Source organism: Misgurnus anguillicaudatus, chromosome 22 (genome assembly GCF_027580225.2).
Source record: "Misgurnus anguillicaudatus chromosome 22, ASM2758022v2, whole genome shotgun sequence".
NCBI classification, from domain to species: Eukaryota; Metazoa; Chordata; class Actinopteri; order Cypriniformes; family Cobitidae; genus Misgurnus; species Misgurnus anguillicaudatus.
Window position 1 is genome coordinate 9829063 of NC_073358.2, and position 15500 is coordinate 9844562.

At 37.2% G+C, this 15500-nt stretch overlaps 1 protein-coding gene across 4 annotated transcripts in view; it reads left to right on the forward strand.

Annotated features, from left to right (window-relative positions):
- ephb4a (eph receptor B4a) overlaps nt 1–14785 on the forward strand; it is a 36520-nt gene extending 21735 nt beyond the window's left edge. For 2 of the 4 annotated variants that reach the window (XM_073861062.1, XM_073861065.1), the window contains exons 5-17: nt 2147–2302; nt 2782–3117; nt 3208–3332; nt 5134–5302; nt 5494–5593; nt 10533–10597; nt 10686–10799; nt 10964–11202; nt 11318–11542; nt 11635–11784; nt 11871–12064; nt 13304–13462; nt 13687–14785. In XM_073861062.1, coding sequence (XP_073717163.1) covers nt 2147–2302; nt 2782–3117; nt 3208–3332; nt 5134–5302; nt 5494–5593; nt 10533–10597; nt 10686–10799; nt 10964–11202; nt 11318–11542; nt 11635–11784; nt 11871–12064; nt 13304–13462; nt 13687–13795 — 2141 coding nt within the window. In that variant the 3' untranslated portion in view covers nt 13796–14785. The remainder of the gene's footprint in view (nt 1–2146; nt 2303–2781; nt 3118–3207; nt 3333–5133; nt 5303–5493; nt 5594–10532; nt 10598–10685; nt 10800–10963; nt 11203–11317; nt 11543–11634; nt 11785–11870; nt 12065–13303; nt 13463–13686) is intronic. The other 2 variants (XM_073861064.1, XM_073861063.1) reach the window with 2 other exon arrangements.
- Nucleotides 14786–15500: the final 715 nt, after the last annotated feature.

The window sequence follows — 15500 nt, forward strand, 5'->3', positions numbered from 1 at the left end:
AACACGTTGCGGTAATGAAAAATCCCCCTTAAATGTGGAAAAGAACAAAATTGGTTTGTATGATGTCATTTGAAATCATGTGCAAAATAGTACATGAAGACATGTTTGAAACTGTATGCTTCTTATTTTGATAGCATTTACTTTCTTAATCAAAATGTTTCATGACACCTCATAAGTCTAATTTCGTGAGAGTCACCCATTTGCATTTGCATTTACGCATTTGGCAGATACTTTTATCGAGGGAGACTTATGCCTGAAGTATAGTTACGTTTTTACGCGTGAGTCTGTGTGGTGGAAATTTCGTCATCAGAATAATGTAAACACACTGACGAATTTTTGTAACTACGTGTACTTAAAGTAATTAAAGTATTATGTAGCCAAAGAGAGGTATTGCATTTTGTTGCAATGCGCATGCGTCGAACATCTGTGTATACGTACGAATCAAATAAACTATGATTTGCAAGGTGTAAACGTAAGAAACAAACTATACTCAAGGCTTTACAGTGCATCGGTGATCAAACCCCTGATTTTTTTTGCTAGCAATGCTAAAGTTTTGTTTTACAGTTATAAACATCTATCAAATCCATGTACAGATCTGGATGGGATTAAAATCTCTGTAGTTAGTATTAAGGTGAGAGTATCTGTTGTCATATAGGCATTTTTTCGGACGCACGCGAACTTATAACAATAACAAAATTTGGTTTCCTAGGTAATCTATGTTTGTTTGTATGTTTGTTTATGTTGTTACTGCTAAAACCGTCTATTTTTTCGAAATAATTATAATAATTACTTATTATTCATTTTATAATAATATGTAATTATATAATTACATTTAATTTAAAGTATTACATTGAAGATACTGTACTTGACTTTCTGTATACCAGAACCAAAGAACCAACTTTTTTATCTAGAAAGTTACCAAACACAAGTCTATAATAAAGTCGCTTGCTTCAGCTTCAGTGAAGGTCAAAATAAATGAAAAGAAGTGTTATAAAAACAGTAATGTACAGCAATCAGAGAGATTTCTATCCGGTTGAGATTAGGTTTCAACGAGGACCTTTAATTAGCTAAAATAAACAGATATTCATGTCAAGAGAAGGTAAATAATTGCAACTTTGTGTCTGCGAAGCCCATCAGAGCTCTAAAGTTAGAAACAAGTTTATCCATCAGCCTGTAAAATCACAGACATTCATTATTGAACCTTTTCAAACGTGCACTCGTGCCGGTGTAAAGCCCCCCAAACCATGGGAATAATTCAGACCGTATGTTGGGTCTGAGCGAAACCGATGTTAATCAACTCCAGATGTGTTTCCATGAAGAGAGAGCTTGTGGAGAACTGATTGTGAAATGAAACTAGTCAGGCAAAAAGCTCATCTTTTTTATACAGCGTTCGCTCGTACACACATGCACGTATTTTAGCCAAGCAATTGGAAAAGTAGGGTTGTCGTGTAATATGCTTGGGCGTGTGAGGTTTAGATGTGCTGAAAGTGTGTTTGTGTTAGCCGGCTTTAATAACCATGTTAGCCGTGGCAGTGATGGAGTAGCTAAACGTTTTGAAGAACATGATCGTATTTCATATTTTACTGGCCACACAGAGATTGCAAACTCGTCTAAACGTATTTAAATCAAACGAAAGAAGCCTAAACCGAAATGGACACGGACACTTTTTTGGTTTTGTTTTGCAAATGCTTGTTTAAATGATGACACACAAGGCCGAGTGATAGTAAGGTTTGTTAGTACTTGAGAGAGAAAAAAAGAGGGTGTGTTTGTATATGCGTGTGTATTGGCTGGAATTGTTTTTTATTTTGTTACAATTAAGGCAACTGAAGGAAATTAAATGCACGTTACTGAATGAAAAGTATTGCATCTTAAATATTTTCTTTTGTTGCGTGTAAACGGTGAAGTTTTTCAATGAAACAGATTTGATATCTTACTATTGTATTGTTTTGACACATTTCATCCTGTTCTTTTATTTATGTGCTACTGAATGTGTGTGTGTTTACGTGTTTTTATCCTTTTGTGTGTATGCTTTTGAACGCCATGTGTAACATTTGCATTTATTTTGTGTATTTTTGCATTTTGTTTTTTCTTCAAATAAAGACGACAATTAAATTCTCTCTCTTTCTCTCTCTGTGTGTGTGTCTAGCGTGTCCTGCGGGTCATTTTAAGATGGGTTCTGGTCCAGGCCCGTGTTCAGCGTGTCCTGATTCCAGTCACACAGGAGAGACGGGGTCTGCCTCGTGCATGTGTCGCCCTGGTTACCATCGCGCCCCCACCGACAGTCCGGATACACCCTGCACACGTGTGTACAAACACGCACCTTAACACAAACACACTTCATATGTTGGGTATCCTCCCTTCCTCTTCTCTATTCTTTTGTTTCCCTCTTTTTATTTTCTCCACTCCTTTCATTTTGTGGTCCACATTGTCTCTCGTCCTCTTTTGAATTTCTAGATATTAAAGAAATTTCACCCAATCAAGTTAAAGGAATATTTCAGGTTTTATTTAATGTGCGTGATCATTATCTGTTTGCACGTCGATTATCTCACTATAAAATAACCTACACTGATCCCTTAGCTTGTAAAAGAACAAAGGACACAGGTATTTAACCTGGAAAAGTAGTTCCCCTTCGAAAGAACAAATTTAGGCAACATCATTGTTAAAATAACAAGCAAAACAAACACAGAAACAATGCAATGCAAAAAACTGTTGTATTATTTAAATTCATTCTCTTTAAATACTATGATAAGGTTGTAAATATAAATGTATTTTGCCACGCAGGTCCACCCTCGTCTCCCCGCATCCTCGTCCCTCAGGTCAACGATACGTCTCTTACTCTGGAATGGAGCGAACCGCTAAACAGCGGGGGCCGTTCGGATCTCACATATAGGGTGGTGTGTCACATGTGCCCGATCCTCGGGAGCCCCTGCGTGCCCTGTGGGGACGGCGTAAACTATCGTCCGTCACAAAGCGGGATACAAACCCGACGTGTCAGCATTTGGGGTCTCCGACCTCACACCTCCTACAGCTTTACCGTGATGGCCCTCAACGGGGTCTCGTCGCTGAGTCAACAAGAGCCTGCAGGGGAAACCATCAATGTTACCACCAGCCCCAACGGTGAGGCGAAGAGAATAGTCGAATTGTAGTTCACATCATGTGTTTTGGTAACGGCGATGTCATTGATCACATGATTGTGTTGTTTTGCAGTTCCTGTGGTGGTGTCTGGATTAAGAAAGAGCACAGCCACAGAATCGAGTTTGACGCTACACTGGGCCACACCGACACAATCGCACTATAACATCCTGCAATACCAGATACGCTACTGTGAAAAGGTACATTACTAAAATGTAGCGATCTTTCTACATTATACTAGATCAATTACACTACTACACTGTACTGTACGATAGTATACCACACTTCAGCACGTATGGTAAATATTTTTGTCTGTTCTATAGGGCTGACTAATATTGTTTAGTTAACAATATTTTATTAAAAAGTTTAGTTTTGCAAACATAGGATTTATTTGGTGTACTGTCACTTTAAGACCTACATGAATTGTTCACACACAACATGGTACGTGTACAAGGATAATCGCGGCATATTTAAATTATTTTGAGGAATTAAACATGAACCCAACATTTGAGCGTTTTATTCCAGACTCAGTGAGGTTACGGTAAATAATAGCAGACGGCGTATATTCATGAAACTGTAACTGGTACTGCAATTCCAGGGTTTTCAAACTTTTTGTCAGCCGATCTTCATTGACCTAAATCATTTACTTGAGATTTTAAATAAATATTTTATATTTAATAAGACTACTAGACTGTACTGTACGATAGTATACCACACTTCAGCACGTATGGTAAATATTTTTGTCTGTTCTATAGACGGTTTCATAGGACGCACATGCGCTGACACGATACACGTCTGGATCCGAACTTTATTTCCGGTTTCTTTTTTTTAATGGTGTGACTAGTTGCTGAACTGATCTCTTAAACAAATGCCTCATCGAAAATAACTAATGTTTTGGTTTCCTAGGTAATCTATGTGTTGTTTTTTGCTTGTTATATAAATAAACTAAGTTTAAAGAACTTTGTAGTTATTTATTCTTAGCAGAGTTTACCGGAAGTTACGTGCGGACCACGACAGCCGTTGTTTATGTTTGTACTGCTGAAACCATCTATAGTGCTGACTAATATTGTTTAGTTAACAATATTTCATTAAAAAATTTTGTTTTGCAAACATAAAATTTATTTGGTGTACTGTCACTTTAAGACCTACTTGAATTGTTCATGTTCACACAACAGGGTACATGTACAAGGATAATTGCGGCATATTTTATTTATTTTGCGGAAGGAAACATGAACCCAACATTATTCCCGACTCAGTGAGGTTACGGTAAATAACAGCACACGTCGTATATTCATGAAACTGTGACTCGTACTGCAATTCCAGTTGTAAAATAATATTTTATTTTTATTTATTTAATAGCACATTTGCATATACTTCAAAAATGTTTTTTCATTCGCTTAAAAATTTTATCTGTAGTATTTTACTTAGTTATTATTATTATTACCTAATATTACCTCCATCTGGTGATATCTTTATTTGTACATAAAACGTATTTGTCCGTTTTGCACAAGTTCTCAGTTTTTGATATATCGTAGTGATGTGTAATGGTCACATGACATGCAGATTAAACAAATAAAATACATATTTTTGTTAGTGAGTGTTTTATTCCGACTTGTTACGTTTTATGATATTGTGGTAATTTATTGTTTTTCTTCAACTCACAAACTTCCTGCAATTCCCTTGCGAACCACCAGGGGTTCGAGAACCCTAGTTTGGAAACCCTGCTGTAATTTATTGTTTTCCCTTTTGTTTTTCATTGCTACATGTAGCTTATATTACAGTCTATTTTGATGACCATCCCTATCTCGCCTCTCCATTTTTCTCAACACTCGTGTTGTATCGATCGCTCTCCATGTCACAGCTCTTTATTGTTTACACCAAACAAACCTGCCAGACTAATTAACATCGAATGCATTCAGACAGCTTAGAATAGCTATTGAAGAATCAACTAAATGATATTAATGGAGATTTCTGATGTGTGTGTATGTTTTGTTTTTAAAGGAACGTAACTCTGAGGAGAACTCCTGTCATTACATGGAGAGCGATATCAATCAGGTCGTCTTGAGCAATCTGCGGAGGGCGACACAGTATGAGGTTCAAGTCCGCGCTCGCACCTTCGCCGGCTACGGCAGCTTCGGACAAGCCGTGGTCCTTCGAACGCTCCCTGACGGTAAGAGCGTTTGGGGTGGGGGTCAGCCTTGTGTTGAGGTCATTTATTAGCGGCCAACTTTTATGACCCTAGAGTTTTCTTTGCGAAAGCATTTTATTGATTTCTCTTCCCTTTCTGTGCAGATCGAAGGCAATTTTTTGAGATTGTATCATGCCTTTTTTTTCAAACTGTCTCTCTCTATTTCTCTCTAGAAGATGCTTCCTCGTCTCCTCTGCTTGTTACCGGGGTCCTCATAGCCATGGGCATGCTGCTGCTCATCATCGTCATCGCTGCGGCCATCTACTGTATCAGGTGAGACAGAGACAAACGAGAACCAAAAACTGTGTAGATGTTATAATTAGACCCACACACAATACCCAGCCACACAATCCCTCAAATATATTCCTGCAAAAACTGAAAGCGCTACTCATACAGCGGCCCCTCGCCTGTTTGTTTAGTCAATGTTTGTACTTTCTCAACTGCAATTAAGGTTGACCTGCTGAAAAGTGTAAACAGCGTGTTCCTGTGGCATTAACTTCAGGATAAACCAATGACTTGAGTATAGGGCGGGGCTGTTCGTTTCCGAACAATGGCTGATGGGAGGAGTATATTAGACATCATACATTTCCTCTTTAATTCTGTATATTTACCCTCGAACAATGTGGACCTGATAGTATATGGAGCGTATAAAAGTTATTTTTTTAGTATGCCTGTAACTTAAACTTGCACATATGAGTTTAAATGACTAAACGGGTCTGAATGGCTCAATCTGTGGAGTTATTTCAGCTGTATGAATCTGTGTGAACTTACTGGAGACAGGATGCAGTAGCCACAACCCAGTCTCTACAGACCAAACCAGAAGAACAATAGCTGTGACCCTGGGCTAACACACACACACACACACACACACACACACACACACACACACACACACACACACACACACACAAATGTATACATAGTGTATTAAGATGTATGTTTCTATAGTATTTACACATACAGTACTGTTCAACCGCCTTAGGTCACCACCTGGTTTATTGTTTAAACGGTTTTAATGACTGTCTGTATTTATTTTTAGTGTGTTTATTAAGGCAAAAACATGTTCACAACGTTAAACAAACGTAATTTTCAGAACAAAATGTCTTCTTTAGTGTGATCTCTTTTGACACTAAGCATGTCTTGACCTAAGACTTTTGTACACAGTACTGTATCTATTAATGAAGACATTTGATATGTCAGCAGTTATTGCATTGTTCTTCACACGCGAGTGTGTTCATACACAAACACTTTCATTCACAGTTAAACAGAAAGTCCCCACGCTTAAAGGGATAGTTCACCCAAAAATGAAAATTCTGTCATTTTCTCACTCTCATGTTGTTACAAACCTGCATACATTTATTTTTTATGATAAAAACAAAGGAAGTTATTTTGAGGAATATTTGTAACCAAAATGAGCCCCGTTCACTTTCATAGTAGAATAAAAATACGGTTTGGTTACGAACATTCCTCAAAATATCTTTCTATGTATTCATCAAAACAAAGATTTATATAGGTTTGTAATGACATAAGTGTGAGTAAACGATGACATAATTTTCGTTTTTGGGTGAACTATGTCTTTAATCACACAAACACACCAGGGGTCTCCGGTTCAGATCTGCTTTCACAGTTGGGTGGGACAAACGTGGCTATTTTTGTCCTGAGACAGCAGACGGATGGAGAAATTTAATGCTTAGAGGTTGAGCACGGATGACCTGTGAGGAGTTCACTTTTAAACTTTGTCCTCCAATTCTTCTCTCAAATCTCTCTCATATCTCAAATATCTTAACACACAATAAAACTCCTCCTACTTTGCACACTACATCCTCAATGAATGCGGCTAAAAATATTCTTCAAGCTCTTAAACGCATACGTTCATACATTTAACATCTAGATTTTTGCCAAATAGTGTTTATTATTTTTTATTAAGCATTTCACTACATTAATGCATCGCATGACTGTAATGTATGTGACAAATAAAAAAACTTGAATTAATGTATAGTTTACTGAGAAGGTAAATTGCAAAACAATATCGTCCGGCTGATGCTTTTATCCAAAGCAACCTAAAGTACAATGCAAACAATACAGTTTATCTGTACACAGCGAAGATATATATATATATATATATATATATATATATATATATATATATATATATATATATATATATATATATATATATATATATATATATATATATATATATATATATATATATATATATGAACTCATATATTATGCAAAAATTTACTTTTATTTTGTATGAGATTAATCTAGATTTATTTATTTATATATATATATATATATATATATATATATATATATATATATATATATATGTATATGTATATGTATATGTATATGTATATGTATATGTATATGTATATGTATATATATATATATATATATATATATATATATGTATATGTATATGTATGTATATATATATACATATACATATACATATACATATACATATATATATATGATTTCCTTTATAATTATCTAAAAAAAGTAATAATTGAGATACATTGAAATTAAGTCTTGTTTTCTGAAAATAAAAATTAGTTATGCATAAAACAAGTAAAAAAGTAAAAATATTAACATAAATTAAGTTTATTGAATTAACTTGATTTTTTTTACTTCACTAACAGATTTTTTACACTGTAAAAAGTTAAAAAGTTAACGTTGGATCTGCTTAAAGTTACTTCAATTTGTAAACTTTAAAAAAAACACCTATAATGATATACTTTTCTTTTTGACTTTTGTTAGTAACACCTAAAAAAATGAACTTCTTAAACTTACCAAGGTATTGTGCTACCAATTGAAGATTTTTTTAATACTTTTTAGCATAAACTCACTTTTTTCGGAGTATTTTAGTCTTTTTCATTTTTTATATATCTAAAAATAATAAAAAAAGACATTTTTTGCTATGTATTTGTTTATCCTGATGATCAAACCTATGGACTTTTTGTGCTGCTGATGCAGTGCTCTACACATTGAGCTACAGGAACACTACAGATCTTTCACCCCATTGGTTTAATTGACTAAATTTCAAAGAAAGTATGTTCAAATTATTGCCGGTGGGCTAAAAAATAAATTTAATTGGAGAGATGTTGTCTAAACACAAGTCTCATTATGTTACACAGTTTTGCTTGTTAAGTGAATGTATGTTGTTTTAAGGATGTTTAGATGTTTCCACTAAAATAACAAACAGCTCTGTCCTGATGAAGGAAATGAGGGTTTACACTGTTATGGCTTTGTTAGCCTCTGGAGAAAAATTCAAAAAGCAATAGTCTTAAAAAATTCCTCTGTATTAAATCTCAGTGGTGTCTGAGACACACTATTATAACAGATAAAACAACACTGGATAGGCCAATAAAGGTGAAAAATGTTTGAGCTACTAGCAAGTGTTGACAAGTAAATAGAAAAATGAGAAGGAAGAGATAAAAAAAGAGAAACGAGATTATCAAGGAGAACAAGAAAGAGCAGCTCAAGTCATTTAAGCCGTTCTCAAAGTATAATACAGATGAAAAGTGAATAAGGAATCAGAGCCCGAGGTCAATGACAGACAGAAGAGGAAGAAGAGGGTGGAGACACGTATGGATTTTCTCTTCATTCACTTCATACTTTGTTCAGTTTAATATGACAGCACAGGACAAAACTATGAACCGCGTCAATACAAACAGTTTCATCGTGACCCTATCAACAAACCTGTGTGAAATCGATCCTGATACGTGACCGGTTAGGAATGGGTGTTCACACAGTAAACCGTCAATATTTATTTAGACCAGATAACATTCATATGATACCAATGAAATCTAACACCTGTGAAAGAAAATGACACAGGATTTAACTTGCATTAGATCTCATACGTATCCTGTCAGAACAGGTGTGCCTCCACAGAAATATTGTTTTCAAATAACAAGACGTTGTCAGGAAAACATTTTTAAAGGGCTCATATTATGCCAATTTTTACAAAATGTAAAATAATTCTCAGGTGTACTCAGAATGTGATTGTGAAGTTTCAACTCAAAATACCCCACCGATTCTTTGTTATAGCATGTCCAAAATGCCCTTATTTAAGTGGAAGCAAATGTCTGTACCTTTAAATGCAAATGAGCTTCAGCTCCTAACTCCCTTGAACTGGTCGGCACTGATAGTCTTGTGGCTAATGTGCCGATATATATACAGGGTTCCCACAGGTCCTTGAAAGTTTGTGAATCTGGGGGGAAAAAAATTCAAGGCACTGGGAAGTTTTTGAAAATAAACATACATAGATACAGGTCATTGAAAGTGCTTTGGAAAGTTTTCTGAAAAAAAAAAAAATTATTCCCTGTGTAGTGTAGAATAATATCATAAAAAAAAAATTCCCTGAGAAGGGAACGAGACGCTGCGTCTCCCTTGCCATACTTCCTGCGTCACTGTAACGCCGTCTTTGGCAATATTTCAGATAGCGATATATTTCCTGGCTCCCGTGTCACCCTGTCTTTGTCGCTAACCCTCATCATTGGTTGAATTTGATGTACACATTAAAACGCACTTACCCCTGGAGGCGTCCCCAAAGTGTCACCGCAGTGACACAGCGCAAGTTCCCTCGAAAGGAAACTGTAACAATGTATCTTAAAAGGTAACCTTGCTCTCACTTGAAATGTGCCGTCACATTTAGTCCTTGAATTTGATGGTCTTGGACCTGGAAGGTCTTTGAAAGGTCCTGAATTTTGAAGTTAACTAAGGTGTGGGAACCCTGTATATAGCACCAGTGTTTACGGCAACCCGAGTTCGATTCCCGTCTCTGAAGAGGTCCTTTGCTGATCCTTCTCCCCTATCTCCACCCAACACTTTCCTGTCTACGTTCCACTATAGTGTCTAAATAAAGGCCAAAAACGTCTGAGATATTGGTATATTTAGCCACATTAGTGCTACAATGTGCTAACAAACACATTTAGAAAAGGTTTTGGGTAAAATTAACCAGTCAGTCAGTGGCTGTGGGTGGGGCTTTTTCAGTGTGACATCACATTAACAAGAGAATCAAATCAGTCTTCTTTGGTTTAATGGGGATTATAAAGGAGGAGTGGATGGATTTTTTTTTCATTTAAGGGTTGTTCACAGACTGCCAACATATATTTAAGTCCAAACACTTTGTAAAAATTTTGCGTTTCTGGGGCTGCAAATACACAAACGTTAACATCCAAACTCCTTTTTTTGTTCACAGGAAGCAAAATCTCTCCAAAGATCCAGAAATGATCGACAAAAATGGCCAATATATCATGGGTCAAGGTGAGCCATAAAACGCAAATCTTTTCTCATAATTGGAGCCGTGGACAAATAATAGACTTTAGTTATTGACATTTATTTTCTCTCAAAGGAGTGAAAGTCTACATCGATCCATTCACTTACGAAGACCCTAATGAGGCGGTGAGGGAATTTGCTAAAGAGATAGATGTCTCGTTTGTCAAAATCGAGGAGGTTATTGGGGCAGGTGAGTTTCCATTCGCAGATTCATTAAGTTCTGATGGGAATATTGAAATAGAACACACACATACTCATTAAAGTAATCTGAGAAATGCAACGAAACAGTCGCATGTTTAGTCATTTGTAAGAGGATAAGATGGCCCAATATCATAATTGAATTTTCCTTTTTAGGTGAGTTTGGCGAGGTTTGCCGGGGAAGGCTGAGGATTCCTGGTAAGAAAGAGAACTACGTTGCCATCAAGACCCTTAAAGGTGGATACACAGACAAGCAAAGGCGCGACTTCCTGTCCGAAGCGTCAATCATGGGTCAGTTCCAGCATCCGAACATCATCCACCTGGAGGGTATTATAACAGCCAGCTGCCCCGTCATGATCCTCACCGAGTTTATGGAGAACGGAGCTCTGGATTCCTTCCTCAGAGTAAGTATGCATAGTATGCAGAGCTGCCTATGATTGTTTACTGCGGTGTCCATCTTGTTGACTTCTACACCAGCACTCTCTAATACACAGTCGTTTTTGTTTATCTTTCCTCAGACTGAATGATGGCCAGTTCACGCCGATACAGCTAGTCGGTATGCTGCGTGGTATCGCATCGGGTATGAAATATCTGTCGGAGATGAGCTACGTACATCGCGATCTGGCGGCACGGAATATTCTAGTTAACAGTAACCTCGTGTGCAAGGTGTCCGATTTCGGCCTGTCGAGATTTTTGCAAGAGAATTCGTCGGATCCCACGTACACCAGCTCACTGGTGAATACACTCCCACTGCTTGCCGTACACAAATATGCAGTTTATCGTGCAAGGAGGAATGCATGACTAAAAGATGTGCCATGTATTTTTAGGGTGGTAAAATTCCAATCCGTTGGACTGCGCCAGAGGCGATCGCATTTCGCAAATTCACTTCTGCATCGGATGTATGGAGTTACGGAATTGTCATGTGGGAAGTGATGTCATTTGGGGAGAGGCCATACTGGGATATGAGCAACCAAGATGTAAGCGAATACACTTGTATTCAATGGGACCATTCATTTAGCAGAGCTTTCCCTTATTAACATAAATTGTGTTTTTACCCAATCAGGTGATTAATGCCATCGAGCAGGACTATCGACTGCCTCCGCCCCCTGACTGCCCCACCTACCTGCATCAGCTGATGTTAGATTGCTGGCAGAAGGAGAGGACGGCACGGCCGCGCTTCGCCAACATCGTCTCGGCGCTCGACAAGCTCATTCGCAATCCAGCTTCGCTTAAAATCACCGCCCAAGAGGGGGCAGGGTATGTAGTGTTGGGTTTTTCTAAATAAATATTTACTTGAGGCTGGACGAAACTGACCAAAAATCATATCTCAGTAATTTTGGGATAAATGGTGATTTAAGTGTAATAAATGGTTTTCTGGAAAAAAAGTTTTCTGGAAAAAAATCCATATTATTCCCTGTGTAGTGTAGGATATTATCATAAAAATTCTAAATTTTTTAAGCACACGTGCTAAACTGTTTGCTTAAAATGCTTATATCTTCTGTATGCGAATGTTGATTCATACCAAAATGCTTTTTTTGCATAGTTGTGTTTGACAAATGAAAACGTCTCTGGTTACAATGTATCTGTTGTTCCCTAAGAAGGGAACGAGACGCTGCTTCTCCCTTGCCATACTTCCTGCATCCCTGTAACGCCGTCTTTGGCAATATTTCAGATAGCGATATACTTTCTGGCTCCCGCGTCACCCTGTCTTTGTCGTTAAGCCTCACCATTGGTTGAATTTGATATACACATTTAGACGCACTTACCCCTGGAGGCGTCCCCAAAGTGTCACTGCAGTGATGCAGCGCGAGTTCCCTTAAAGGGAACTGTAAAAATGTATCTTTAAAGGTAACACAATGTAACCTTGCATGTGTCCCCACAATTAGTCATTGAATTTGAGGGTATTGGACCTGGAAGGTCCTTGAATTTGAAGTAAACTAAGGTGTGGGTACCTTGCTCAGTCTTCACATTAAACAGTTTAAATTTAAAAATTTTATTTTGCAAAACGGCAACTCAATGAAAGTGTTGGTAGATGTGTGTTTGTCCGCCAAATTTACATAAAGTGTGCAAGTTTTATGCCACTAATTGTTATACTACGGAAATACTCCTATAGATTACTTCATTACAGTAAAAGTGACAAATCCCAACAATGCTTGTCAATCACATGCATCACGGTTAATGTTTCACATTATTCACATCTCTTTCCGCCTATCATCATCAGAGCTCTACTCTTCCCTGCACAGTATGGTCTCTTGTATGTTAGTGTTGCCCCTCCCCTCTCAGCATGTTGGCCTGACAAGCTGTCAATCAAGATTCGGTACCACATATGTGCCTGTCGCATTCTTGCCTCTCCCCTCAACCCTGAAGGCATAGCTGTCATGCTCTTGTTCTCATTGGCTGGCGTTTTACAGCTGTGCTCCTTTAGGCCAACTTAGTATGGGTAATTACATGCATTTTAACACTCTCTCTCTCTATCTCTCTCTCTTTCTTCTGCAGCCCCTCTCACCCTCTGTTAGATCAGCGCTCACCCCTGACGCCCTCATCCTGTGGGACAGTGGGTGATTGGCTCAGGGCCATCAAGATGGAGCGTTACGAGGAAAGTTTTCTTCAGGCTGGATTCACATCCATGCAGCTGCTCGCCCACATCACCACAGAGTCAGTATTTATCAGATGTACAGGACATGAAATATAGCAAATAAGCAACTTTATTACAAGGAGTGATTGCTTATGAAATACATAGACATTATGTAAAATAATGTATTAAATAATGTAATGAGTATTTATGTGATTATATACATAGTGTATATATATATATACTTGGATTTGGTTTAAGTTAAAACTAAAGATTTATTTTCTTCCTCTTGCTTATATCTCTTTAGGGATCTGCTCCGTTTGGGAGTAACGCTGGCCGGCCATCAAAAGAAGATTCTTTCCAGCATTGAGGCTCTCGGGATTCGAAACAAAACTCCAGGGAACGTGCTGTACTGAGGGACCTGCGCATACTGAGTTTTCGTGTAAACTTCCCGTGCACAATCAGGAACAACCGTACTTCCTTTCATACTGGATCACTTAAGAATTAAGAAACTTTGCTTATCTGCTTCCAAAACTACCTGAAGGAAACCAGTTTGAGAGTTTGTCGGATCACTGTAATAGCGCTAACGTGGATGTTACCTAAACCATTTTGCCACTTCTGGAGCCACATGGCATAATCTTATCAGATGAGGACTGCGATGATGTCACGGTACGGGAGGGGTGATGTCACGATGTTACAAGTATTTCCAGAATATTTTTCTAACGGAGACTTTCATAGTGAAGAAACGAACACAACGTAAAGAAAAATCTTTATTACACACGAAATTTGGATATGAGTATCAGATTAATAACGATGACTTCATCATCCTTCGTATTAAGGATGTGCCATACGTGTACGTCGATGGACCAACTCATGTGCACACTTACTTATTGTGTGCCAAGGATCAAATATTTTGTTTTGAAACGATGCACTCGGTGTGTGTGAGCGTGTGAAATAAGCACAAGAGACTTTAGCACTTTTTTAAGAGAAAGACACGAATAAGGTGGACAAGAATGTGCTTATACAGATACACACATACATACACATATTAGACCTGCAACACTTGACTGGCACTAAAAGAGACCAAATAAATGAGTGTCTGTTGTTTTGTGAGTGACTGAAAGAGTCCAAATGTCCTTCGACTGCGTGACTGTTTTCATTTATTGTGCTGGTTTGAAATTTAAGCTAAATTAACCACAAGATTCACAAGAATCCATCCTTTCATACCACACAGGGGATTATGGGTAAGAGCATTTGGTCTTCACATTGGAGATTCACAAGAACAAACCAGGGACTTGATTTTTATTCAGTTGCCTATTTTTTGTATAAAATATATCTTATGTAAAAAATCTTTTTTTTTTGTTAGTGTAATCTGTGTTTCTGTTACAATAAAAATTTCACATTTATTCTTGTTTTTTAGTTTTTTATTATTTATTGTATCTCTTTAAAGAGATCATATCATGAAGAATCAATTTTAAACACAACACGTGCTGTAAATCAGAGCTCATATATCAAATAGCCATTCATTATGAATTTAATAAATACAAGGGATATAGGCAGGCGGTTGTATCACACTAAAGGGGAATTATTTTACGATAACAACCAGCTTTATGAACGTTATCCCACTTATTACACAGCTATTTACCGGTAAGGAACATTAAATGTTGGTTTGAAATTTTTTAATTAGCTAATTTTTAATGAATGCAGCCCTTCTGTGAGGAAAACATTTTTTTTTATTAAAGCTATGTGGGTATAGTCATTTGAAAATATAAGGTCATATGTTATTACGACATTTATTTTTTGTGTAATATTAAACTGTACCTGTCAAAATTATTTACAAAAAGAGCCGTTAATTGAAAATAATGTCTATTAAAAAAAATTAAAGTATAAAGTAATAAAATCTAGGTGGTGAAATGGGCTTGTGTCACACAAAATAAGGAATGAAGCTTCAATGTCTTCATGCGAAGTATAATTGTTTTCTATTGTGATTTTGGGATGAAATATGACCCAGTTTTTGTTTAGATTTACTCAATACCACTGCACGAGTCCCAGACTGTGGTGTTTGCTGATAAACAGACAAACAGGGAAATGGCAGAGCTGTGGCATGGGAACAGGTTGGAG